This window comes from Hoplias malabaricus, chromosome 17 (genome assembly GCF_029633855.1).
Source record: "Hoplias malabaricus isolate fHopMal1 chromosome 17, fHopMal1.hap1, whole genome shotgun sequence".
In the NCBI taxonomy this organism is placed as follows: domain Eukaryota; kingdom Metazoa; phylum Chordata; class Actinopteri; order Characiformes; family Erythrinidae; genus Hoplias; species Hoplias malabaricus.
Window position 1 is genome coordinate 36285589 of NC_089816.1, and position 27427 is coordinate 36313015.

Sequence of the window (27427 nt, forward strand, 5' to 3'; positions counted from 1 at the left end):
TTCTGGCTGAAAGTCAGTGCAGTATTTTCTGTACCAGAAGTGTGTGGATCGGTTTAGTTATGCGTGATTTACTGTTTTACAGCATTAACAGCAGAACACATCCACACACTGCCTTCGGCCACAGTTACAAAGAGATAAATTAATTTATGAATAAAAATCATTTTCCATTTCCAAAGAGATTTAAGCTTTTAAGCTTTTTTCTGTTGTTGTTATTATTGTTGTTGTTGTTGTTATATACAACTCAGAGTCATGCAACATGCAGAAGTTCTCAGACAACACTGCAGTTATTGGGTGTCTGTGTGATGGACAGGAACCTGATAGAGAACTTTGTGATGTGGGGCAAATCCAACCACCTGCAGCTGAATGTTGTTAAAACAATGGAGATGCTGGTGGACTTCAGAAGGTCCAGGCCTTTTCTGCAGCTTATCTCTATTGAGTGGGCTCAATGACCAATAGCTCATGAATTTCCCTCTGGGATCAACAGAGTATCTATCTCTCTATCGATCTATGTTTATTTCTACCTCCCTCTGTTGTTTAGAGGTGGTAGTGCAAGCACTGGTTATGATCACACCCCGTAGTGTTGGAGGGTGGTGCAGCCCAGGCTCTGACAGGACTTGGACAGACACAGATCTGACTTGTTCCTTTACCTCAAATCAGCTGACCAATCAAATCCTGTATTTGAAACTGCAGATGTTAATCCAGCTGTGCTCTGGGTGGTGACTGGCCACTGGAACGGGGGAGAAACAATGTACATTATATTTACATTATTAAATCACACACCTGATCCAGCTGCTGCTGAGTTTAAAAATGTGTTTGATGCTCCTTATCAGCTCAGAGAAGGAAAACAATCCAACACTGTACCTAGGACACACACACACACACACAATCAAATCAAACATTGCTCTTTAAACATTTCTTAACTCTGACTCTCAAGGTCCTGTCCCAGATCAGGTTTAGTTGAAAATTAACCAGTCGTAGCTCAGACTATTAATGAGCAGTGTGTGTGTGTGTGTGTTTATACTTTTGTAAGGACCAAATGTCCTTACACGGATGGGAGAATCTCACATTCTGTTGTATTGTGAGGATAATTTTTGTCCTCACACCCTCTGATCTTTTTCAATCCTTACAATTTTATTTATTTCCATATTCACAGAGGCACTGGGAGCACTGCACATTTAATTGCAAATGAAAACATGAACTAAATATCCATTTTTAAACTGAAAATAAAAAAAAAACAAATAATTGATTGTTCAAAACAATAGCAGGGTCTTCATTTTCATTTACAAACTCAAATATTTAGAGGATAAACTGAACTTTGTTTACAGATATAGCTTTTCTGTGTGGCAACTAATATCTGACACCTGTGAACAGATATTCCAGCACAAGCTGACTGGACTACGCTCCACAGTTTTTCTGCATTCTTGGGTTTTGTATCAAAAACAGCACTCCACATATTCTCAGTCAGACTGAGGTCTAGGTATTGAACTGGCCACTTCATAACATCAGTCTTGCAGGTCTGGAACCAGGATGGTGGGTTTGTGGTGTGTCAATGTCCTGCTGAAACACGCATTTCAAGTGCATTTCCTCTTCAGCAAAAGGCAACATGACCTCTTCCAGTACTCTGATATATTCAGACTGGTCTGTGCCTGGTTTGTGAGAAATGGGCCAGACTCCAAAGTATGGAAATCATCCTCAAAGCACTATGCTTGCACCTCCATGTTTTACACATGTCTTTACAGTGTACTGGGGCTTGAATTCAGTGTTTATGGGTCGTCTCACAAACTGCTTGTGGCTTTAGGCCCAATAAGAACAATCTTGCACTCATCTGTCCATAGATTGTACCCCACTTCTCTTTAGGCCAGTCACTGTGTTCTTTGGCAAACTGTAACCTTCTTCAGCAGTGGTACTTCACGACAGTTTCTTGTAAACAGTTTGGCTTCACGTAGGTGACTTCTGATTGTTGCAGTACTCACAGGTAGCTGAAGATCTTTGATTTCCCTGGAGCTAATCATTGCTTCTTTGCTGTTCTTGTTGTTCTATGATCTACACGGATGGAAGTGTATCTTTTCCTAACACGTGTTTTGGGTTTTGTTTGCCATTTTAAATCATTGGAGATCGTTTTAGCTGGGCTTCCAATTATTTTCTGAACTTTGATGTTTATTACTTCAATCAGCTTCATGATCAAAGTTTTTTCTCCTTCAGTAAAATGTCTGGAGCGACCTGTTTTACTCACTGAGCACAGGGTAAAACCAGCAGATGCAACATTTGCTGCCCTCCTTTTTTAAATAAGGGCCATAATTGACACCTGCTTCTTCACGGAATAAATGACCTCATTAATTGAACTCCACACTGCTATTAATTTGAACACACCTGCTTCAATAAATTAGTCTATTACACCCAATTAGCAGAGTGCATGATTGTTGATTCTGTTGGTTGCCCATTTCTCAGCTACACCTTGTGATTTTTTTCCCATGTCGTATTATCTTTCCTCCCAAAATCAAAATCAATAAAATACATTAGTGATGTTAGACTGTTATTATTTTGCACACAACTGTATCTGAACACCCCAGTGAGTAATGGGTGAGAAGCCTATTGTTTAGGCTGTGTCCGGAACATGGCAACCATCTTGAAAGCTGTCAGCTTTTCCAACGGTAAAGTGGTCATTCAGCATCAAAACGACCAGAACTGTCTCAGAAATCGATTGCCATATCCAGATTTGCTATATCTCATTTGTTTCAAAAGTTGTCAACACAAAGTTCAAGTTCATTACAGGTTTGTTACAGGATCAACCAGACACTAAATGCTCAGCGCTACATGACAATGCTAAAGGAAACATCCATTCGGACCATGGTGGAAGATTCCCATTATTTCCAACAGGATGGGGCTCCACCACACTCTTATGTATACAGGGTGCCCTGCGCCTTTTGACTCTGTATATATGGTGGCCCTTTAGGCCTCAGCATACTTCTCTCAAAACAAAATTCACGAGGGCTGGGTGAACTGTGAGCGCCTTTGCGTGCTTTGCAAGGTTACGTACTTTCCTCTACTGCAGATGGGGTAGCCTGCTCTGAGAGTTGCTCCTCAAAGTCATCCATGTTTGATTGATCAGGGTTCTATATAAAATCAATTTCTTTGAAGCAGCATAATTTTTAAGATTGTAACTGGCCACGTACACTTTTAAAAGGTGCAGGACCTGTTCTATTTGCTTGGATCTGTGATGATGGTGCTCTAGCGTGACCTCTGGTGGCTGTGGTAGTATAACAGGTGACTGAAAGTCCCTGGATTCTTCAGCTGATCATAAAATTCATGAGAACATAAGATGATGCAGAAAGTGGATGTTTATTTTATGTTGCATGATTCAGTTCAGTTCATTTGTTCAATTCATTTCAGTTTGTATTAATTATTGTATTAATGTTACAACACACAAAAGGGGTTTAGTCCAAAATTGTGGAAGCAGCTATTAAATAGGACGTACAGAGTGAAATGTATATTTTCTGTAGTTCCCTACTTTGCCTTAATCCCATCGTGAACAACAAAGTACATGCACAAGGAGGAGGGTGGCATGGTGGAGCAGCAGGTAGTGTCTCTTTCACACTGCTTCGAGTCCCACTCCGGGTTACTGTCTGTGAGGAGTGTGGTGTGTTCTCTCTGTGTCTGCGTGGGTTTCCTCCGGGTGACTGTCTGTGAGGAGTGTGTTCTCCCTGTGTCTGCGTGAGTTTCCTCAGGGTGACTGTCTGTGAGGAGTGTGGTGTGTTCATTCTGTGTCTGCGTGGGTTTCCTCCGTGTGACTGTCTGTGAGGAGTGTGGTGTGTTCTCCCTGTGTCTGCGTGGGTTTCCTCCGGGTGCTCCGGTTTCCTCCCACGCTCCAAAAACGCACGTTGGTAGGTGGATTGGAGACTCAAAAGTGTCCATAGGTGTGAGTGTGTGTGTGAATGTGTGAGTGTGTTTTGCCCTGTAAAGGACTGGTGCCCCCTACAGGGTGTATTCCCGCCTTGCTCCCAATGATTCCAGGTACTCTCCGGACCCACCACCGCCCTCAACTGGATAAGGGTTACACACAATGAATGAATGAATGAATGAAACAGTGCAGAAAACAAAATGATATTAAAAGTGCAGTGAGGAGCGAGTGGATATATCGGATTTGTGCACATTTATTTTTCAGTATTGTTCAGTGAAGCCTCACTTTCTTCTGTGCCTAAAAACAGAATTAAAACGAGTGTTTTTTTCACACTGAGTGACAGAATATTTTGTGAATTCTGAGATGTTTACTGCAGTGTATCTTCGCTGTCCAAATAAAAACATGTCTCTCCATGTAGTAGCTGTAATATTACATATAGTAGCTTAGTAAATTTACGGGAGAAGGACAAACCTTAACTTTCCTTGGAAGTTGATGTAAAAGATTTCAGAGTAATTTTGGAGCATTTCTATTGGTCATTCATCGTAAGATTTACACACAGTGTGAGGGACAGTTGCTGTGTTTCAATGATGCAGTAACTAAAACTCCACAAACACGGAGATACATGTTTTCAATTGGACAGTGATGATATATTATTTACACTTTACTGTAAACATACACATTACACATAGGGTTTGTCTGCAATATATATATATTACTGTTAATTACAGCCATGATTTGGTTTGTGTTATGGTTGCTGCCTCTGAAGGAGCTACAGAATATTATACATTAATGCTCTGATTTTGGCAAACACTAAGACAAAGTGGAATAGCACATGATTTTGCTTCCTCTGAGGAAGTAGAGCATTACTGTATGTCATTCTGCATCTTCCTCAAAGGCTAGTACATTATACTCTATTCAAGCAAATCAAAATATTTTGCAGCACTTCTAAGAAATCATGAAACCAAACTAAATGTACAGGAACAAAAAAGAAAATTACATTGCACACTTTCCCCGGGCAAAGTCACTTGTGGCAGTCAAAATTTGCAAACCAGGGGGTTTTACAGAGTTTTACCGGTTTGGGGTGCGGTATTTGAAATTCTCTTCCCAACGTGTGCTAACCAATCATGTCCATCCCCGCCTGAGAGCTAATAACCAATTACATTCCTTCTTCCTTCAAGGCAGCACTGTCTTTAGAACCATTTTGAGCAGTGATTTTGAGTCTTTGCCTAAGATTTACAAACCACCTGCATTTACAGCACTGTACTAAAGTCTTTATGAAGGATGTAGGCCACAATGATGCATTTTCTAAGTCATTTTAAATAGTGAATCACAATAATAACATAAAAAATTGTATTTATCTTATAAAAACAGCACTTACTGGAAGCTGCTGAATACCTGCTTGTGGGAGAAGCTGGGAGGAAAAGCAATAACAGGAATAGATTAATCAGAGAAAGTTCTTGCACTACTCAGAACATTGTTATGAAAGCTGTTCTCTCTTACCTGTTTTCTTTCTTCTGTAGTGTTTCATTACACAGATCCCAGCTCCCACCACACACACCAAACCCACAGCCGCCAGAACAGGGGTAACCATGAGCTCTATGGGTTCCCCTGGATCAAACTCTGAAACACACAACACAGAAGGTTATCCAGAGGCCCAGAGTGGACTGAGGGGAGCCTACTGCAGGCTGCAGCTCCGTACCCAGATGGACGTCCAGCTTGTTGTCCAGGCCGAGGTGGGTGACGCTGCAGGTGAAGACGCTCTGTTTAAGGTCCTCTCCACGGAGCTCCAGGTTTATCTTCATCTGGTAGGTCCCGTCTCCGTTGGGCAGCAGCTCTCCTCCAGTGGTCAGTCGCTCAGGGACTGGTTCTCCGTCTCTGAGGATGGTCAGGTTGATGTGACGGGGGTAGAAACCAGTGGCCAGACAACTGACCCCATCCCACCCAGACACAGAGCGTTTCTTCTGGATCAGCCTCACTCTGGGTTTCACTGGAGAGAGGAACAGGAACCCGGCGTCAGAAATAATATCATGTTTATATTTAGTGGCTGTAAATGGATGTAAATTCAGTCAAGCAGTAATGAGACTCCAAAGTTCAGTTCTCTATCACATTAGTGTGGTGCTGTCTACGCCTCTAAACTATCACATGTTCATCCAACACTTCAGTTAAATTTATACAATAACTTAAGGGAACTTAAGATTTTTTCAACCAATTGCTTAGTTTTCCAAGATATAATTTGTATCATTTTAAACTCTTTATTATGTTAATAAAACAGTGGAAAATATATTTTCCAGTCACACAAATATAGAACGTATTGTGAACTATAGTGTTTTTGGACTGTGGGAGGACACCTGAGTACCCAGAGGAAACCCACACAGACACAGGGAGAACACACCAACTCCTTACAGACAGTCACCCGGAGGAAACCCACGCAGACACAGGGAGAACACACCAACTCCTCACAGACAGTCACCCGGAGGAAACCCACGCAGACACAGGGAGAACACACCAACTCCTCACAGACAGTCACCCGGAGGAAACCCACGCAGACACAGGGAGAACACACCGCACTCCTCACAGACAGTCACCTGGAGGAAACCCACGCAGACACAGGGAGAACACACCACACTCCTCACAGACAGTCACCCGGAGGAAGCCCACGTAGACACAGAGAGAACACACCACACTCCTCACAGACAGTCACCCGGAGGAAACCCACGTAGACACAGAGAGAACACACCACACTCCTCACAGACAGTCACCCGGAGAAAACCCACGCAGACACAGAGAGAACACACCACACTCCTCACAGACAGTCACCCAGAGGAAACCCACGCAGACACAGAGAGAACACACCACACTCCTCACAGACAGTCACCCGGAGGAAGCCCACGCAGACACAGAGAGAACACACCAAACTCCTCACAGACAGTCACCCGGAGGAAGCCCACGCAGACACAGAGAGAACACACCACACTCCTCACAGACAGTCACCCGGAGGAAACCCACGCAGACACAGAGAGAACACACCACACTCCTCACAGACAGTCACCCGGAGGAAGCCCACGCAGACACAGGGAGAACACACCACACTCCTCACAGACAGTCACCCGGAGGAAGCCCACGCAGACACAGAGAGAACACACCAAACTCCTCACAGACAGTCAGACACAGGGAGAACACACCACACTCCTCACAGACAGTCACCCGGAGGAAACCCACGCAGACACAGAGAGAACACACCACACTCCTCACAGACAGTCACCCGGAGGAAACCCACGTAGACACAGAGAGAACACACCACACTCCTCACAGACAGTCACCCGGAGGAAACCCACGCAGACACAGAGAGAACACACCACACTCCTCACAGACAGTCACCCGGAGGAAACCCACGCAGTCACAGGGAGAACACACCACACTCCTCACCGACAGTCACCCGGAGGAAACCCACGCAGACACAGGGAGAACACACCACACTCCTCACAGACAGTCACCTGGAGGAAACCCACGCAGACACAGGGAGAACACACCACACTCCTCACAGACAGTCACCCGGAGGAAACCCACGCAGACACAGGGAGAACACACCACACTCCTCACAGACAGTCACCCGGAGGAAACCCACGCAGACACAGGGAGAACACACCACACTCCTCACAGACAGTCACCCCTGAAGTAAAACATAAAAACAATAAAATACACAGCCATCCCCTGAAGGTAAATAGAAAAATTTCCAAATTGAATGATCTGTATCTTACCTTTCCTCTTCACCTGATGACTCCTCTGTTTCAGGTAAGCTTTGAGTGTTTTAATGCACGCTGGGTAGTATAGATATTCATAACGCAACTGATTTACTATTGAGATTTGTTTCGACCTTTCTTCTGTCATATATATATCATGTTGATAGGTAAGTTTCTCTTCATGAAAATACAGCTCGTCTGCTGTGGAGCCCCTGATGGCGTTCTTGGTGATCATTGGTCCCGGCTGGTCATTATCCATCAGTTCACACACCACCAGTCTCTGCTCAACATAAAACCCTAAAACAGAAATAAAATATAGTAATCAGTGATATATAAATGCAGTAAGTAAAACTCCATGATTAAACTCTTGAACGGCTAATCGTGCCATCCTCCATACGACACTAGGAACAGAAAAATGAAGTGACTGAGTACAGAATGGTTAAAGTTTGCTGAAGCAGCAGACATTTTATGAAACCTCACTGTAAGAGGTCTGCCTGGGGCCGGGGTGAAGCCACCTGCTAAGCCACCCCCAGTCACTAGAGGGAGACAGAGACACTCTTAATTTGAGGCAATTAGTTCCACCTGGGCTACTCCTACTTAAGGGAAGCCAACACACACCTCGGTGCTCAGTCTTGGGTTTCTCTTTTCAGTGTCACACAAGCCTGGCTGGTAATTTGGTAAAGGCTCTTGGGTCTCTCTATCTTCTGTTTCTCCACCAGAGCTTTCCCTCTGAGTTTCTCTGAGGGTTTCTCTTGGGATTCAATATTTTCTTTTCTTTACCATTTTTGGTATAAATAAATAATTAGAAATGAAATGCGTTGTGTTCTATCTTTAATTCCTTTTGTCTCATCTTGTCCCTCCCTTTTGTTTTCTTTCGCTCAATTTTGAACTGATCAGTTTTCCCCTGATATCTTAAGTTTTCCTCTCTCGTGTTTCATTTTTTCCCTGGCACTCTTAATGTCCAAAGGGGTTGTTTGTGTGTCTCTGCACTTGAGGCCTATTTCTCTAGTGCTCTGTTGGTGGCTTGCCCTGTTCCAATCCACCCCTAGGTGAGCTGCCACATTACACTCACTTATGAATCATTTTTCTTTTATTAATGGGGAAAGCATTCAGATTCAGAATTTATGGGTGAACACAGTATTACACAATCAGAAAAACAGTTTTCTGTGGTGACACCCTCAAGGGCACGTATTCTGTACCTATATATTCTATATTAATTGTGGATTTTTAAATTGTGTTGATTTAATCGCCAGGAATTAAATTATATCCCTTTCTTTTACAGAATTGTATAATGAAAGATTAGAGATCCCCCTCTCCTTCTGGAGAAGAGAATGTAATGAACCTTTTAGGAACACAACTGGACTCTAACACCACTGCTGTACCTTTTTTAAAGATACACTCTTTGTACGTTTAGTGACCAATAACATATCTGTACCATACATCTGGAGGTTTTTAGACAACGGAGAGACTCCAAACGCTGAAAAGCACCAACCGAGATGTGGATGTTGCTCTATTCCTGCTCCATAGGGGGGTCACACTGACTTATTTCTGCTGTTACAGTTACATTACTTAAGGTGGAACTGACTCTAAATTCAGGAGAGAGCTAACTGCATGAAAGTAAACACAGAGCGAAAGCGCTACAAAACTAAACAGTTCGAGTTACACATGAGTTTCTGTGGGAATTCAAACAGTGAATAAACACTTACAGACAATTTTTACACTTTTACAGACACCAACTGGATACAGTTGCTTCTTACTCACACACAATGTTCCACATTTAAAAAACGTGGAGCTTCTGAATGTAAACAAACCAGCAAACTGTCTGTGTCTGAAATGGATCCTTATTCACTATTCCCTACATCATTCACTATATACACAGCAAATTCACCAGTGTTAAATCATCACTATTAGTATTAAATTAACACTGTTAGGGTAATAATTTAACACTCTCAGTGTTAAGTTAACCCTAATAGTGTTTAACACTGGATAATTTGCTGTGTAGTGCACTATTATAGGAAATTCAGGAGTGATTTCAGACACTACTCAGATGGGTCTTTACCAAAAACTGGATTATGGGTAATCTGATATCTGCTAGAGTATATGGGTTGTGCACTACTTTTTGCAGTGCATTGTGGGGTTGTTTGAGTGCACTGAAAATTGTCCACTGTGTTTTCGGACACTACTACAAAATGGTGAAGCCCCAAAATAGTGCACTATATAGTGAATAGGGCACAATTTCAGACACAGAGTGCTTCCCTACAGTTGTAGATGTTCCCTTTAACCACGGACGCTAAACTAAAAAACATAACAAAGAATTTTAAGACAAAAACAAGCACCACCATATTCAAAATGCACTTTTAAAATGTCTGTTAACTGACAGTAGTTGAGAACATCTCCTGCACCTCATGCTCTAACTGAACCGTGAAAACACTGGGGGCTGAACTTAACAAGCTCTTGTTCTAATCTGCGAGAGGTAAATGCAAAATGTGATTGACGGCCAATAGCAGTATTTCAATGGCTGATGTAAAATTGATTGACAGGTTCCTCCCCAAGAACCCACCCCTCTCTTTGTCTCTGTTCTGCAGCATTCCCCTTCTCATTATTTCAGCAAGACAGTTCACATTAGAGCCCCGTTTTACTGCAGTTTACATTTATTAATGTTTACATTTTGGAGCTTTTGCTGAATTTGATATAAATTTATTTACCCCGGTTTAATTCTCTTTTAGTTTGGTTTAGTACTAAACCAAACTAAAAGAGAATTAAACCGGGGTAAATAAATTTATATCAAATTCAGCAAAAACACTTCACTTACTTTCAGTGGTGTTTAAATCATGTTTGACATAGATCCATCTTTCTTCAAAGTCATCATGCATGTAGGAACTTATAGTTCTGATTAGACTTTGGTCAACCACGGTGTCCTCCTCCTCCTCCTCCTTCTTATGGTGGTCTCTTGAAAACAGAGTCTTTTTCTCAGAATCATAGTATGCGATCGTGACGTCGTCCAACAAGAGAGTGACACTAAATTCTGGAAACGGTGTGTCTCCTTTGATGTAAGTAGTAAACATCACCAGAGTAAGAATCTGTAAGAGGAGAGGAGGTTTAATCAGAGACACTGGAATAATGCTGCAGTGAAAGTCAATTATACACAGCTGGGCAGATTACAATGAGGTTAAGATCGTATATGATTTTAAATTAACATTATAATTCTATGTATTATTTCCTACTGGAAGAATGGGCTGCATTTGATGTCAGAAACAGAGCAGAATCAGAACGACTCGTTTTATCCCGTGTTTCAGACTGAGGCAGTGCACAGAACACTGACTGGGGTCTTGTTTCACAGTGTGTGGGTTGGTGGGCTCCAGATTTTTTTTGTTTTGTATTTTAAATGTCCCCTTTTAAAGTTCAGGGAGCACAAGGAGTAACTGTGTCTGTTCTCTTTCCTCTTCTTTTCTATTTTTTCAGAAACATTTCAGTGAGGTACCAGTTGCTCCTCCACAAAGGTGTGAGAAGAAGCTGCTGATTAGCTCCCCATGTTTATTTCTACCTCCCTCTGGTGGCTAGAGGTGGTAGTGTAAGCTCTGGTTGTGAGCCCACCTCCTAGTGGTCGAGGGTGGTGTAGCCCAGGCTCTGACAGGACTTGAACAGATGCAGATCTTTTATCACAGATCAGCTGATCAATCAAATCCCGTACATGAAGCTGTAGACGTAAATCCAGCTGTGCTCTGAGTCGTGTTACCTGCCTCAGGTGCGCTGTCTGCTGGAACAGGAGAGAAATGAGAAACAGACTGTGTTTATGGACAATTAAACACTACTCTTCAAACATTTCATAATTCTGACTCTGTCCTGTCCCAGATTAGGTTTAGTTTAAGATTAACCAGACGTCCTCACGAGGATAGGAATACCTCAGGTTTTGTGTAATGTGACGTCATTGTTATGCTCCTCACAACTTCTAATGTTTGTTTATTTATTAACAAAAACAGTTCATTTCTGTGAAAAACTAAAAGTGAAATAATTTACTTTTGGTCACTAAGGGTAAGGTCAGGGTTAGGTGTAGTATTAATAAGCTACTTATATTTCCAGTGGAAATATGGAAATATGAGGTCAACATGCGAGGCTGCCTCTGGACACCAGAGGGAGCCACAGGACTCCTCTCTCTCCCTACAGAGGATGAACGGTCTCCACCCATTTACCCAGACTGCACTCCTGCTGCTGTGAGGTCTGGATTAGTTCTGGAAAACAGAACCATCCAGTAATATTCAGGTAGAGGTTGTAGTACTTCTTGCTCTTTGTTTGTTTTTGTCTCTGTCCTTGTGTGTCTCAAGCTTCCCATTGGGTGTTTGTTTGAAAGAAAACAAGTGGAAGTATAAAGAGCATTGAACACTGTGGTACTCTGAGGTTCTCCTTGTCAGGGTCTTTTCTTCCAGTGTCTCCTCATTCCTCCTCTTTCCCTGAGATTCATTCATTCATTGTCTTTAGCCCTTATCCAGTTGAGGGCACTGGTGGGTCTGGAGCCTACTCAGAATCACTGGGTGCAAGATGGAACACACTATGGAGGGGGTGCCTCCAGAGAATAGAATCTGGCCAAAAGGAAGCATGTATAAAATAAATAAAAGTTGACCAAGAATAGAGCCCTGGAGGACACCACAGGTCACTGGCATGTTCTCTGAAATATTATTTTCTATTTCTACAAGGTAGTTCCTGCCTTCCAGGTACGAAATGATCCACTTCTGGACTGTTCCTGAGAGTCCGACCCAGTTTGCGAGTCTATCTTTAAGAACCTTATGGTCAATGGTATTAAAGGCAGCACTAAGGTCAAGAAGTAATTACATTTTACATTTACATTTATGCATATGGCAGATGCTTTTATCCAAAGCGACTTACAAAAGAGGATCTAACATTCGAACTACAGCACAAATTATACAAAATACCTTACATTAAGTGCAATATGCAGGAAGTAATAAGTGCATTAAAGAAAGACATTCAGTGCAAAAGATACTCTCGGAAGAGCTGGGTTTTCAATGATTTCTTGAATGCGGAGAGGGTTTCTGTTGCTCTGATGGTGCTTGGAAGCTCGTTCCACCAGCGTGGTACCAGAGATGAGAATAGCCTCGACTGACCTGTACGGGGGGTTGGCCGTGTTAGTTGGCGCTTCTTTGAGGAACGGAGAGGGTGGGCTCTAACGTATGTTTTTAAGGGTCTATTGAGGGAGATGAAAGCAGAACCAGTGAATACTCTGAAGGCCATCATTAGTGATTTAAATTTGATGTGAGCAGCTAAGGGTAGCCAATGCAGCTCAACTAATAGGGGTGTGACATGTGCTCTTTTTGGTTGGTTGAAGACCAGGCGTGCTGCAGCATTCTGGATCATCTGTAGCGGTCTCACAGCACAGGCCGGAAGACCTGTCAGGAGGGCGTTGCAATAGTCAAGACGGGAGATTACTAACGTCTGAACGAGGAGCTGTGTTGTATGTTGAGTTAGGTATGGCCTAATCTTCCTTATGTTGAATAGGGAGAAGTGGCACAATCGAGCTACAGCGGTAACGTGATCTGCGAAGGTCAGCTGGTCATCAACCATGACACCCAGGTTTCTTACAGCCTTGGTGGGAGTCACTGATAGGGACTCTAGCTTGATGCTGATGTTGTGGAGAATAGCTTGCTTGGCTGGGAGGACCAGTAGTTCAGTTTTGGATAAATTCAATTGGAGGTGATGTTCCTTCATCCATGTAGATATGTCAGAGAGACAATCAGATATTCAAGTTGCCACTGAAGTGTCACCTGGAGGAAAGGATAAATACAGCTGTGTGTCATCTGCATAGCAGTGTTAGGAGAAGCTGTGCAAATGTATGATTGGGCCTAGAGAGGTGGTGTACAGGGCAAAGAGGAGGGGACCCAGCACTGAGCCTTGGGGCACACCTGTGGTGAGGTGGTGTCGCGCTGATGTTTGTCCAAGCCATGACACACTGAAGGATCGTCCAGTGAGATAAGACTCAAACCACCTTTAGGAGCTTCCATTACTGACAGAAGTGCAGTTTCCGTCGAGTGGCCGCTCTTGAAGCCAGATTGGTTAGAGTCAAGGAGGTTATGTTGGGAGAGGAATTTTGTTGCCTGCTTAAAGACAGCTCTTTCAATGATTTTAGACAGGAAGGGGAGGAGAGAGACTGGTCGGTAATTCTCTACTATAGAAGGAGCAAGAGAAGGTTTTTTTGTAATAAAGTAATAGAAGAGATACTTTTCCAGCCTCTGTATTTAAGTGGATGTCATTAATTACCTTGATTAGATCAGTCTCAGTGCTGTGATTAGACCGGAACCCAGACTGGAATTTGTCTAGGCTACTGTTAATGGACCAGAAACTAGTGATTTTCCTGAAAACTATTTTCTCAATGATTTTGCCACTGAACTGGAAATTAGACACTGGCCTGTAGTTTCTTATCAGAGATGATTCTAAATTGTTCTTTTTTAGAAAAGGCTTTAAAATGCAGTCTTTAGTGAGGAGCTCGGAATTTAAAAATGTGCTTGGTAGTGTGTGGAGGCTGCAAGTGGATGATTTGAGATGATTAACTGTTTCAATTAATATTTCACTGTTTACAGAACTGAACTCTGACATTTTAACTAAGGAGTTTTTGAGGTGATGGAGAAGGTACAGACTCATTGTTGGATATAGAAATACTAATCACTCATCTGATATTCTGCATTTTAGTGTTAAAAAATAATGCAAACTCATTACATCTTTCAGTTGTTAATAATTCAGGTTGTTAATAATTTTGGTGTCTCTGGCAGCTGATAGAATTGGTCATTGAGGACAACCTGAGGGAGCAGCAGACACTGGACATGAGTGGCAGTGGTGGGAGGATGTTCTGGCTCTGAGGTGGTGTCATCAGCTTGTACAGGAGAGTTCCTGGATGTTGATGCTGATGTGCCACCACCATGAGAAGTAGATAGATTACACACTGAGAAAATGAGATTGTCTTTTAGAAGTTTAACACCCCTCCTGTTCATTTGCAGTCCATCTCTCCTAAAAAGTTCTCTCTTCCCAAAAAACAAGTTAAAGTTGTCAATGAAGTTGAACTTGCTGAGTGTGTTAAGGAGGTCATTAAAGTCTCTTTTTAAAACTTCAGACTCCTGCTTGACAGTGTCATTCTTTACAATGTGTAAATAGTCCTCTTCACATTCGTGTACTCAGCCAGAGCAGCTGGAAGCTTTGCAGTAAGTTCAGGGACTGTGATGTTTGGCTCGCATCTCACTATGAGTTTTGGGTTTGTTAACAGTGTCATCTCCAAAGATCAGGGCGTCTGCAGTAGGTTTGTTAGGAGTTCGGGACCGACTGACACTTCTGGCACTTTCTGTGCTGTGTTCACTGCGTTTGTGATTCTCACGAAGGGCATGCAGTGGTTCAAATCTGTTTTTCAGCTGAAGTGAGTAAGACTGATATTCTGGTCTGGTTCTGTGCTGTCTCAGCAGCAGTGTTAGGTTGAGCAGCTGAATTTCCTGGACCAGCTGTGGTACCAGGAGTAAAAGAGTGTGTCCCTCCACTGTCCACTGCTTTGTTGGGTCCTCAGCCCGCTGTCTGTTGCTAGTACTCCCACTCACTGTTACTCCTCACATAGCTCTGAAATGCCAGTCCTTAAGCTCTGATAGCAGGTTCCGAAAATCCCTTTCCAAAGCTGACATTCTCTGTAGAAGTCCGTAACAATTCAGACAGCACATGTGTTGAACAAAATGATGAGGCATTTCACAAGTTTCTTCTACTGTAGCCTGATGAAAATGTCCTGGTTGTTGGAACAGTCCTGGTTCCTAGAGCAATCCCACTACTTTAAAAAGTATCAAAAGCAGAGAATATCCAGTTTTGACTTGTGTATAATTAAAAGCTCAGATACTCACAAGATCACTCAGATCACACAAAAACACACAGTTTTCGAGAAAATAAAAGGAATGAATTAGAAGATGGCAGAGCTAAGCAGCATCTGAACGGCAAGGAAGCAGCCACAGAGAAAAGACGTTTCACTTGTGTCTTTGTGAATTTAAGAATGTAACAGAATTAAACTATTGTATACACACACAAATGTAACACACTTTTGTTTCATGCTTTATCTCCATAGGATTTATACACACACCACAGTCAAAACTTTTTAAAACAAACACTTTTTACAAAAACACCTCTTACACACTCTGTTGCTCTGAATACATTTCTTGCTTTTTTTAAACTCCTCAGTGTCTGGACTGAGAACAGTGCACCGACCAAAAACATCCAGCTGACAGCATCCTGTGTCACTGATGAAGGACTAGAGGACGAGCGACACACACTGTGCAGCGACAGATGAGCTACTGCCTCTGACTCTACATCTACAAGGTGGACCAACGAGGGAGGAATGTCTCACAGAGTGGACAGAGAGTGGACACAGGGTTTAAAAACTCCAGCAGCACTGCTGTGTCTGATCCACTCTACCCCAGCACAACACACCACCACCACGTCAGTGTCACTGCAGCGCTGAGGATGATCCACCACCACATCACACTTGCTCTGTGGAGGTCCTGAGGGCTGAGGAGCAGGGGAAAGGGGGGGGTAACAAAGTATGCAGAGCGACAGATAGACCTCAGTGTGTAATTGTAGAGCTACAGATTTGAGGAGGTTGGCCATAATCTCACCAGAGAGCTCTGACCCTGCTGCTGTAAATGTCCCAAAGTGTGTACCGTCCACAGCTGATGACTTTAAGAGCGTTCTTTAAGACTTTCAGTGTTTGTGGTTATTTAAGGGGCTCTGTGTTTAATGAAATGTAGGGAACAGAGAAGACCCTCAATAATCCAGACTTTATTATTAATCTCTTTTAATAACTGAGCTTGAGGTGAGTGCATTACACACAGCAACAGGTTCAACACGAATCGATCAATCAATCAAATTCTATTTATAAAGCAATTTTCACAACAAAAAGTCGTCACAAAGCAGCTTTACAGAGATCCGGGTCCAAGCCTCCTATGAGCATGCCAGGGGCAACAGTGGTAAGGAAAAACTCCCTCAGCACACGAGGAAGAAACCTTGGAAGGAACCAAGACTCATACAGGGAACCCATCCTCCTTGAGTCGACACCAGAGAAACAACAGAGACCAGAAGTAAAAGTGAAATGATGACCGATGAAGGGGTTATAGTAATGTAAATGTAGTATATTAGTGATGATGGAGAAGCGGAAAAGAAAATGATGAGGATGATGATATTAGTGATGTATGAGTCTGATGAAGGAGGAGGTGATCAGGGATTCTGTGTGAGTTAAAATTAGGTGCAGAGTTAATCTGAGATAAAACAGCATGGCCAAGCATGATAGTGTAGATGAGACAAGGCCAGGATCTTGTACAGGACACGGGCTGGATCAGGGCAACACCTGGAGAGCAGCAGGACATCTCAAAGCATGAGAGAGAGACAGGAGAAAGAAAGCCAGACAAAGGGAACAAATAAAAATACAGAGGTTAGTAGGGTCGTGGTAAAGAACGGGCAAATTTGTCCTGCGAAAAAATCTTCCACTGGTCAGGCAAGAGAACCCAGCGACAGACAGCGTGTTGGCGGTTACTACAAAGCTAACTAAGAATGCTGTAGCTATGGTGATATGACAGGGTTAATACAGAACAGTGATAATATGAAAACCAGCCCGAACACCAATATAGAAGGAGTAACCTGAAAGTGAGGTGATTAACCAAAAGCTTGTTTGAAAAGGTAGGTTTTTAATCTAGATTTAAAGATTGAGAGTGTGTCTGAGCCCCGAACAGTAACCGGAGGCTATTCCAGAGTTGAGGAGCTTTGTGAGAAAAGGCTCTTCCTCCTTCTGTGTTTTTTCTTAAAGCGAGGAACAAAGAGTAGATGGGCATCCTGTGAACGAAGTGTACGTGACGGGCGATAAGGTATGACAAGTTCAGTAAGATACTGCGGGCCTAAACCATTTAGAGATTTATAAGCTAAGAGGAGTATTTTATAGTCAATGCGAAATTTTACAGGTAGCCAGTGTAGGGACGAGAGAACTGGGGTGATATGTTCAAATTTTCTAGCTCTAGTGAGCACCCTGGTTGCTGCATTTTGAACTAACTGAAGCTTGTGTAACGCTTTGCACGAGCTCCCTGCCAGGAGCGCATTGCAGTAGTCTAGACGTGAAGTTATAAAAGCATGCACTACTTTCTCTGCATCTTTTAATGATAAAATATGCCGAATTTTGGCAATATTGCGTAGGTGGAAGAAGGCGGTTTTGACTGTATTGGATATGTGGGTATCAAATGTGAGAGTCGAATCAAAGGCTACCCCTAAGTTTTTAATGATGGCATTGTGTTTTACTGTTGAACTATCAAGGTTAATAGCAGCATTTCTGAGTGAATGTATCTGAGTATCTTTACCTAGTAACAAGACCTCGGTTTTATCAGAATTTAATATGAGAAAATTTTGCATCATCCAGTCTTTAATTTCAGTTAGACATTCTGTTATTTTACGTAGACAAGCAACATCATTGGGTTTGGCTGATATATACAGTTGTGTGTCATCAGCATAACAGTGGAATTGAATCCCATGCTTACAGATTAGTCGACCCAGTGGCAGCATGTAGAGTGTGAACAATACAGGGCCAAGAACTGATCCTTGTGGAACACCATATTTAACTAAAGTATGATTAGAGGAATTATTGTTCAGATAAACAAATTGATAACGATCGGATAAATAAGATCTGAACCAAGAGAGGGCAGATCCTTTTATTCCTACCAGATTTTCCAGCCTATCAAGAAGCATCACATGATCTATGGTATCAAATGCTGCACTAAGGTCAAGCAGCACCAGAATAGAGATATAGTCCTTATCATGTGAAAGGAGTAAGTCATTAGTTACTCTTGTTAGAGCTGTTTCTGTGCTGTGATTTGGTCTAAATCCAGACTGAAAAATGTCATGAATGTCATTGTTTTGTAGATAAGAGCACAACTGCCGTGACACGACTTTTTCTAGAATCTTAGCAATAAAAGGGAGGTTTGATATTGGCCTGTAGTTTGCGAGTACAAGAGGGTCAAGATTGGGTTTTTTAATAATTGGTTTGATTACCGCTAGTTTCAGAGGTTTTGGTACATATCCAATGTTGAGGGATGAGTTTATTATTGTGAGCAATGGTCTAATGACTTTAGGTAAAATTTGTTTAAATAATTGTGTTGGTACAGGATCCAGTAAGCATGAAGTTGATTTAGATGAGCTAATTAAACTAAGCAAGTCATTTTCATCGACAAAATTCAAGTAGTCTAAGTGCACCTTAGAGCTGGCGGGGGGTTCATCTACGAGAGCCGATGTGACTTTGCATTCGCCTCAAAATCCAAAATCAGTCCAATCAATTTTATCATTAAAAAACCTCAAAGTCATTGCTACAGAAATCAGAGGGGACAATGGGATTGATTTCCTTTTTGTTTCCAATTAGATTTGATACAGTGCTAAAAAGGAATCTAGTGTTTTCTTTGTTGTTTTCTATAAGGGAAGAGATGTACTGTGATTTGGCTTTAGATAAGGCATGTTTGTAGTCGGTGAGGCTGTGCTGCCATGCAATTCGGAAATATTCTAGTTTTGTGTGTCTCCATTTACGTTCATGGTTACGAGCAGCCAGTTTTAATGCACGCATGCTGTCACTGTACCATGGAGCAAGCCTTTTCTCTCTAAATTGTTTGGTCCTGACTGATGCAACACTTATTGTGTACAAACCTAGATAGTGTTGTAGGTTGTTTGTAATGAGCTCAAGGTCATTTGGGTGAGTTGGAAAAGAAATGGTGGTAAGGTCTGGAAGGTTGTTGATAAAATCACTAACTGTTGAGAATGTTATAGTGCGCTTTCTAATATAGCGTGGTTGTGGACAAATATCAACGTTTAATGCAATTTCATATGTGATTAGATGGTGATCAGAGATGGTCTCATGTAGCGAGAGATTGAATAGATTCTTTATCTCAATGCCCCGTGTTAACACTAGGTCCAATGTGTGTTTGCATTGATGAGTGGGCCCAGTAACATTCTGAGTGAACCCTAGCGCATCCAAAATTGATTCAAATGCAATTTTAAGTGGATCATGGTCCTTCTCAAAGTGAATATTGAAATCACCAATTAAGGCTTTTTCTGATACGATAACTACACTTGAGAGAAAATCAGCAAATTCACAAAGAAATTCTGTATAAGGGCCAGGAGGACGATAGATTGTGATGAGCATAAACGAGTGCTGCTTTTTTGATGCAGTGACTTTAAGAGTAAGTATTTCAAAGGATTTAGTATCATAACTAGATTTTTGTGTTGTGTCAATGGTAGGGTCATAAATTGTGGCTACACCACCACCACGACCAGATGTTCGTGGGCAACTGTAATAGCTGAAGCCAGGGGGAGTGGACTCATTTAGGGCAATGTATTCATTGGGTTTAGCCCATGTTTCGCAGAGACATAATGCATAGAGTTTTTATCAGTAATAATATCACAGACAGTGAGTGCTTTGGATGTTAGAGATCGTATATTTAAAAGCCCTAATTTAATGCTGGAAGTGCTGAAATATTGCGTTCGCTGCAGTGCCTTGGTGTTAATTCTAATTAGGTTGTTAAAACTGATTTTTGGGCGTTTGTGATAACAAGCTTTGTGGGGAACCGACACAGTCTCAATGCTGAAAAATTTATTAGCGTTAATCAGAGTGGGTGACATGGACATGCTACTCATCATACTAGCAGTAGAGAGATGGTCAGGAGGAACATTAGGAATTTTAATATTACTTACCTGCTCGCTATCCATTCCACCTACCTGACTGATGTGACTGGGAATGACCAGTCAGTTCCGGCGCAGAACCACCTCAATGTTCTCAGAGAGAACTATGGATCCTAGATGGCTCGGATGAAGCCCATCCCAACGATATAGGGCCAGACGCTCACGAAAGCACTCCCAGTTGTCGACGTAGTCCACGCCGACAGTGCCGCACCAATCCAGGAGCCGGGAGTGGAGCCCGAAGAGCCTGCTAAACGCCTCGCATCCTCGACGGTAGGTGGGCAGGGGGCCAGAGACGATGATCCTAGCATCCGTCTTCTTCCGAGCGGTATCCAGAAGCGAACGGTAGTGCTCCTTAAGGACCTTGCTGCGGCGGGCGGAGATGTCGTTTGTTCCCACGTGGAGAACGACGGTGCCGAAGTCCTCGCGCTGCCGAAGCGCCGACGGAAGACGCCTGGCAACGTCCAGGACACGTGCGCCTGGGAGACAAGACACGGTTGCATTACTCTTTATCCCCGGCACTTTTAAATGTCTAACTATTGAATCACCAATAATAAGAACACCGTCCTGTTTAGTCTTCGGCGCTGGAGCAGGTGAAGGCCAGGAGCTGAGCACCTCAAACCGGTTGGCAGAAGTGAAGACTGGCTGCGGTGGAGGGGGGGACGGCCTCGGCTTCCCACGCCCACGCTGGCGCTCCCATCCCGGTGCAGGCGTGTAGATGGGTACCCCCGCGAACCGCCGCGGCAGAGGAGCCGGAGAGGCGACGGCCACGTAGGAGGCGTCGCGGGCTGCCTCGAGTCTCGTCTTCTCCCGCTGAAGCTCCGTCTGCTTTTCCAAGAGACGCTGAATCCGGCGACCGAGCTGCTCGAGCTCCGCGCCGAGCTCAGAAAGGGCTCGTTCCTCGGCAGGCGCCATGAAGAGAGAAAAATAAACAATGAGAAATAATATGTACGAAAAAAATGAAGTTAAGAAGCACGGTGGGTTAGGAACGATGAAGACAGCACACTAGGATAAGCAGTGCCAAAGAATATGCAATAGAGATTGTAAATAAACGTCTAGAGGACTAAAACAGCGACAAACAGCAAACAATTTCAAATCAAGCACACGAGTAGTCAGCCGGAAGTGACGTACCTGTGACGTTGAGACGTCGAATCTCATCTGAGTCCAGAAATCCAGCACTGGAGCAGTGAGGAAGGGCAGTGGACCTGATCCCCCTCCCTCTCAGGGTTCTCTCTGCTCCAGCTGCAGTCTCCCAAGACTTTACCCACCCTTCACTTTCACTTAAAGAAACAGGACTACAATTCTCTTCTAGATACTGCACCATCTTCTGTTCACAAACTGAAAATCATATCAACATTTTAACTGTAGATTGTTGTAATTCATCTCCAGGACTGTTTTATAAAGTTCAGATGAGCTTAGTTCTGCTTCATTATCATCAGGAAAAGAAAGTCATCACTGTACTTTCAGCTACAGGGGGCAGTGCTTAATGTGGGTCCAACTTATACACACCTTTGATGAGATATAACATATCTCTCCAAGGTGATGTCATGTTTACAGGTGAAACAGAGCTTTTTAAAAACACTGACATCTCACTGTGAGCCGCACAGGACTCCTTCTGTATACATCAGCAGAGTGTGTGTGTGTGTGTGTGTGTGAGACAGAGTGAGGTAGGGTGAGACACACTGGCCGTAACAGACTGCTGCATGTCCTAAGTCATCTATTGAAGGTGGATGGAGAGATAGTGAACACCAAATGAAAAGAGAGGGAGAGGGAAAATGAGGGAAAAAGGAGAGAACAAAAGGTCAAACAAAGAGAAGGAATAGTTCATTAATTCATCCATTGTCTGTAACCCTTATCCAGTTCAGGGTCACAGTGGGTCCAGAGCCTACCTGAAATCATTGGGCGCAAGGCAGGAATACACCCTGGAGGGGGCACCAGTCCTTCACAGTGCAACACAGACACTCACACCTACGGACACTTTTGACTCGCCAATCCACCTACCAACGTGTGTTTTTGGACTGTGGGAGGAAACCCACGCAGACACAGGGAGAACACACCACACTCCTCACAGACAGTCACCCGGAGGAAGCCCACGCAGACACAGGGAGAACTCACCACACTCCTCACAGACAGTCACCCAGAGGAAACCCACGCAGACACAGGGAGAACACACCACACTCCTCACAGACAGTCACCCGGAGGAAACCCACGCAGACACAGGGAGAACACACCACACTCCTCACAGACAGTCACCCGGAGGAAGCCCACGCAGACACAGGGAGAACTCACCACACTCCTCACAGACAGTCACCCGGAGGAAACCCACGCAGACACAGAGAGAACACACCACACTCCTCACAGACAGTCACCCGGAGGAAACCCACGCAGACACAGGGAGAACACACCACACTCCTCACAGACAGTCACCCGGAGGAAACCCACGCAGACACAGGGAGAACACACCACACTCCTCACAGACAGTGACTCGAGAGGATTGAACCCACAACCTCCAGGCCCCTGGAGCTGTGTGACTGAGACACTACCTGCTGCGCCACCGTGCCGCCCTGAGAAAGAGAAAGTTTATAGAAGAGATATTATAACAGACAGAAAGTAAAAAGTGTTTTTGTGTTGCTTCTGTGTTTCCACAGCGGCCTTTTTATGTTTCATGATTTCAAATTCAGGCTGAATTTCACAGGAAGGAAATGTAAAGTCATCTGAAGGTCGTTCGTAAGGTGCTGTTTGGTTTTATGACGTTAAACTGTGAAACAATGTACAATCAGAAGAAACATCACATGAAATTTTAATTCCACCAGACTGACTCAATACAAAGATACATTAAACCTCACTATCTCTGTTTAGTGATTAAAAATAAAGGTTCATCTTAAGTGGTGAATGAAAGTGTGTGGGTTTCCTCCAGGTGATCCCGCTTCCTTCCACAGTATAAACACACACTGGTGGGTGGAATCACTGTGTGTAACTGTCCACAGCCGTGAGTGACAGTGTGATTCTGCATGCGCTGATTACAATGATGCATTTACAGAAGATAAATGAACACATTTATTAAACTGTTTGTCTCAGAGTGGATGCAGAGTCTTTACTGTTTCAATAGAGTCATTAAAGACTGGTTGTGTCTAAAAGGGAAGGTGAAAAACAGAAAAGATACAGAAAGTGGATGTTTATTGTATAATGCATGATGCAGTTCATTTCATTAAACAGTTTTATTTACAGTGAAATTTTACAACACACAAAAGTAAATTCAGTCCAGAAATGTGGAAACTTTAACTCTTTTTGTTTAACGGAGATCATTTTAGGACGTGAACTCTCCCTGAAAAATGTTACTCAGCAAACTGAGGTTCTCATTAAAATATAAAAACTACTCTGAAATGTTAGAATAACGTAAATAGGGCAGTTTCCTCTGATCAGTTTGTTGTTCATACCACGCTACACATTTATTTGTTTTATCTCCCTTCAAGAAAAACAAGGAAATACTAACATTTTAGCTTGTGATTTAATCACAGAATGTTGTTGTGATTGACACCACTAATTCTAATACTTCAAATCAAACAAATCAGAAATGAATAATAAAGTGCATGCACAAGGTGATTCAGTGTTTCTCATTGTGTTTTTGTGCTTATTTAGTTTTCAGAAGCGTCCAGTGAAGTCTCACTTTCTTCGGTGCCTGAAATCAGAATTAAGATGCAGTAGTTAGTGTTGCACTATGAGTGAGAGAATATACTGTGTATGTAGAACTGTATTCTCTACTCTACAGCAGTGTATACTCTAAACATATATATTATAGACATAATACGTAAAGAGTGATGATGTCAGAGATGTACAGGTGAAATAGGATTATATTTAAGGAAAACAAACAAGAAGGTAAGCACAGACATAAACAAAAACAACGACCACAACCTTCCACAGAGAAAGACGAGCTGAACAAAGACTCAAAGACACTAATTTTACTGCACTTACTGGAAGCTGCTGAATACATGCTCTGAGCTGGAGCCGGGAGGAGGAGCAATAACAAGAAAAGATTAATCAGAGACAGCTATCAATAACAAGATTAATCAGAAACGACTGTCAGATTGTGGTTATGAAAGCTGTATAAGCTGTTTGTTCTCTCTTACCTCTTTGTTTTCTTCTGTGTTTTCTCATTACACAGATCCCAGCTCCCACCATACACACCACACACACCAAGAGCACAGCCGCCAGCACAGGGATAACAACCAGCTGTATGGGTTCCCCTGGAACAAACTCTGAAACACACAACACAGAAGGTTATCCAGAGGCCCAGAGTGGACTGAGGGGAGTCTACTGCAGGCTGCAGCTCCGTACCCAGATGGACGTCCAGCTTGTTGTCCAGGCCGAGGTGGGTGACGCTGCAGGTGAAGACGCTCTGTTTAAGGTCCTCTCCACTGAGCTCCAGGTTCTTCCGCATCTGGTAGGTCCCGTCTCCATTGGGCAGCAGCTCTCCTCCAGTGGTCAGTAGCTCTGGGACTGGTTCTCCGTCTCTGAGGATGGTCAGGTTGATGTGACGGGGGTAGAAACCAGTGGCCAGACAACTGACCCCATCCCACCCAGACACAGAGCGTTTCTTCTGGATCAGCCTCACTCTGGGTTTCACTGGAGAGAGGAACAGGAACCCGGCGTCAGAAATAATATCATGTGTAGACTTGGAAGGAATATTTATATTTCAGCTGTTAATTGTTCATCAGTCCTGAAAGGCTGTTTGATTATGGTCTAGTTGTGTATTATGTATTGTGCTAATAAAGAAATGTACCTTACCTTTCCTCTTCACCTGCTGACGTCTCTTCTTCAGGTAACCCCTGAGTGTTCTAATGCACGCTGGGTAGTACAGAGTTTCATGGCGCCATTTGCTTAATTCCAAGCGTGGTTGAAGTATTTCTGTTGTGAAGTTTAAACCATTTACATATGTAAATTTGTTTTCATATAAACGCATTTCATCTTTCGTGGAGCCTTCGAAAGCGTTTTTGATGGTCATTGATCCAGGCCGGTCGTTGTCCATCAGTTCACACATCACCAGTCTCTGCTGAACATGAATGTCTAAAACAGTCAATGGAAAAATGTTAACATGTAAACATTATTCATATTTAATGTCCTTTACTGAAGCAGCAAACATATTATTCACTTAATTTTAAGACTTTAAAGATTTTTCTGTAAGATTCCGAATGCGTTCCTGTGCATAGTGTTTCAGCTACATAGAAGAAGTAAAATTACACAGAATATAATTATAGCATCCTGCACTAATACATTGGAGTTAAACACAGGGTTATGTATGATACTAAATATAAGGATATGTATTGGTTATATTTTAGTTTCTTTAATATTCTTCAATAATTGCTATGAATTATTCAGTTTTTAGTCAGTGTTCTGGGACAGAGGTTTTCCAGTGAGAAAATGCTTACATTCTGTTAGATTTAAGTCATATGTCACATAGTTATATCTGTGTTCCAGGTCCGCATGCATATAGGACGTAATGGTCTTGACAAGACTGGGATCCACCACTCCATCCTCTTCCTCTGTGTTATCAAGTCCTCGGGGAACATAGACCTTCTTCTCAGAATCAAAGTATCCCACGGTGATATCATCCAGCATCAAGATGAAACTGAACTCTGGAAAGGGTGTATGTCCTTTAATGAAAGTGGAAACCAGGGCCAAAGAGTGAGAACCTGAGAAAGAAAAAGAAATTAAAAGTGAATTAACTACACTACTGATTAACTGATTACACTGTTAATGATTTATATAATTACTGGAGAACCCGGACCCACCACAAATATGGTATTAATGCCATGAGGGTGTATTTTTATTCAGTAAACCAGGATAGTCTTACAGTTTGAACCTGCATCCAATGCTCAAAAATTCTGGAGGGTCTTTGCTTTTTTTTTTTTTTTTTTTTTTGTAATAAAATATTATCATACTATAAATACTATACCATAGGAGAGCAGTTTGTATTAATATGACAGTAACATTTACTATAAACGGCTATAGAAAACCATAGCAAGTTATATTATAAATATTACTCTATTATACATATGTAACATTACAATGACCAATAACTTCTCATGTCACATTTTAAACAAATAAAACTAATAAAGCAAATAATATTAACTCATTAGCAAAGCGTTTAGGAGGTGTGTGTAGTAATCTGACCAGGTTCTGTTGAGTTGTTAGAAATGGAAGGCGAAAGAGAAACTAAACACGTTAGTGATAAACAAGACCAAATAGGGCAAGCATTTTTCTTTAAGCTAGAATTACCAAAAAGTGCAGGACAACATTAGCTAAGGGGTTACAGATAATGAATGAAAATGAAAGAATTAAATACTATTAGTGCTAGCAATCTCAAAGGTAGAAGCAGAAACTAGGATTATATTTATGTCGTTTTTGGCCAAAAGTCATTTGGTACAAAGCGAATTATAAAGTCTAGTTTTCCTTAAAAATTGAGCACTTACTTTCTAGAGCAGCTCTAGGCAACAAAACAGTGAAGAGGAGAGAGAAGAAGCACTTGTTTCTGTTCATGTTCATTGTTAGAAAACTCTCAAAGACTGCGACTCTAGGCTCCTCCTACACTTGTTATTGTGGCAACGGCAGACACCCAGACACACAGGTTCTCTCCGCAGTCTCTGCCCAAAGAAAAACATGTATGTAAGGGATGGGCACATGACTGGGGCGCCTCCAGCCAGCAGAGGGAGACAGCGTGCACCTCCCAGGGCCAATCAAGTCCAACACCTCACACCTGGGCAGAGGGGTTTATAGGAGCTCAGATGGAGACACAACTTGCCGTGTCTTTGTCTCAGCTGTGGGTCAGATTTTGGTGCAAGGACATTTGTGCTTCCCTCTTACTATTTTCTTTTTCGAATCCCAAAAGAATTCTCTGGGATTTTGTTTTTCACAAACGCACACAATCTGTTATGAGTTTAGTTCTGATCCAAGGAAAGACATTTACCTTCCTCCTTTTTTTAGTAAGTTGAGAAAGTAATTAACTTCTATGTTTTACCCTTTTTGTGATCGTCAGCCTTTATTTTAGTGTCTTATTTCCCGCCTA

The 27427-nt window shown here is 42.6% G+C and overlaps 2 protein-coding genes across 3 annotated transcripts; both read right to left on the reverse strand.

The window, feature by feature from the left end:
* Positions 1 to 3918: 3918 nt before the first annotated feature.
* LOC136673862 (major histocompatibility complex class I-related gene protein-like) lies at positions 3919 to 20504 on the reverse strand. Of its 2 annotated transcripts, XM_066649619.1 has the most exons (8): positions 20404 to 20504; positions 11233 to 11395; positions 10451 to 10718; positions 7657 to 7935; positions 5598 to 5885; positions 5399 to 5518; positions 5277 to 5309; positions 3919 to 4195 (listed from the first exon to the last, which is right to left on the reverse strand). In XM_066649619.1, exons 3-8 carry the CDS (start codon positions 10701 to 10703, stop codon positions 4152 to 4154), a joined length of 1017 nt encoding a protein of 338 aa, XP_066505716.1. In that variant the 5' UTR covers positions 10704 to 10718; positions 11233 to 11395; positions 20404 to 20504; the 3' UTR covers positions 3919 to 4151. The 2 variants fall into 2 exon arrangements, with proteins under 2 accessions (XP_066505716.1, XP_066505715.1); XM_066649618.1 differs by lacking the exon at positions 20404 to 20504 and having other exon boundaries at positions 11233 to 11590.
* A 3035-nt stretch (positions 20505 to 23539) lies between these two features.
* On the reverse strand, positions 23540 to 26996 carry LOC136673955 (major histocompatibility complex class I-related gene protein-like). Its single transcript, XM_066649759.1, has 7 exons — positions 26835 to 26996; positions 25791 to 26054; positions 25150 to 25428; positions 24700 to 24987; positions 24492 to 24620; positions 24337 to 24363; positions 23540 to 24043 (listed from the first exon to the last, which is right to left on the reverse strand). The coding sequence occupies exons 1-7, from the start codon at positions 26905 to 26907 to the stop codon at positions 24000 to 24002; spliced, it is 1104 nt and encodes a 367-aa protein (XP_066505856.1). The 5' UTR covers positions 26908 to 26996; the 3' UTR covers positions 23540 to 23999.
* Positions 26997 to 27427: the final 431 nt, after the last annotated feature.

Excerpts from the sequence above, each read along its gene's own strand:
- LOC136673862 (XM_066649619.1), bottom strand. The coding sequence starts at position 10,703 with ATGTTTACTACTTACATCAAAGGAGACACACCGTTTCCAGAATTTAGT. Across the intron at positions 5,886-7,656 it reads TCATCAGGTGAAGAGGAAAG|TGAAACCCAGAGTGAGGCTG; the intron begins GTAAGATACAGA and ends TCCTCTCTCCAG. Across the intron at positions 5,519-5,597 it reads CAAGCTGGACGTCCATCTGG|AGTTTGATCCAGGGGAACCC; the intron begins GTACGGAGCTGC and ends TGTGTGTTTCAG.
- LOC136673955 (XM_066649759.1), bottom strand. The coding sequence starts at position 26,907 with ATGAACATGAACAGAAACAAGTGCTTCTTCTCTCTCCTCTTCACTGTT. Across the intron at positions 26,055-26,834 it reads GCCTAGAGCTGCTCTAGAAA|GTTCTCACTCTTTGGCCCTG; the intron begins GTAAGTGCTCAA and ends TTTCTTTCTCAG. Across the intron at positions 24,044-24,336 it reads CATGTATTCAGCAGCTTCCA|GCACCGAAGAAAGTGAGACT; the intron begins GTAAGTGCAGTA and ends TTCTGATTTCAG.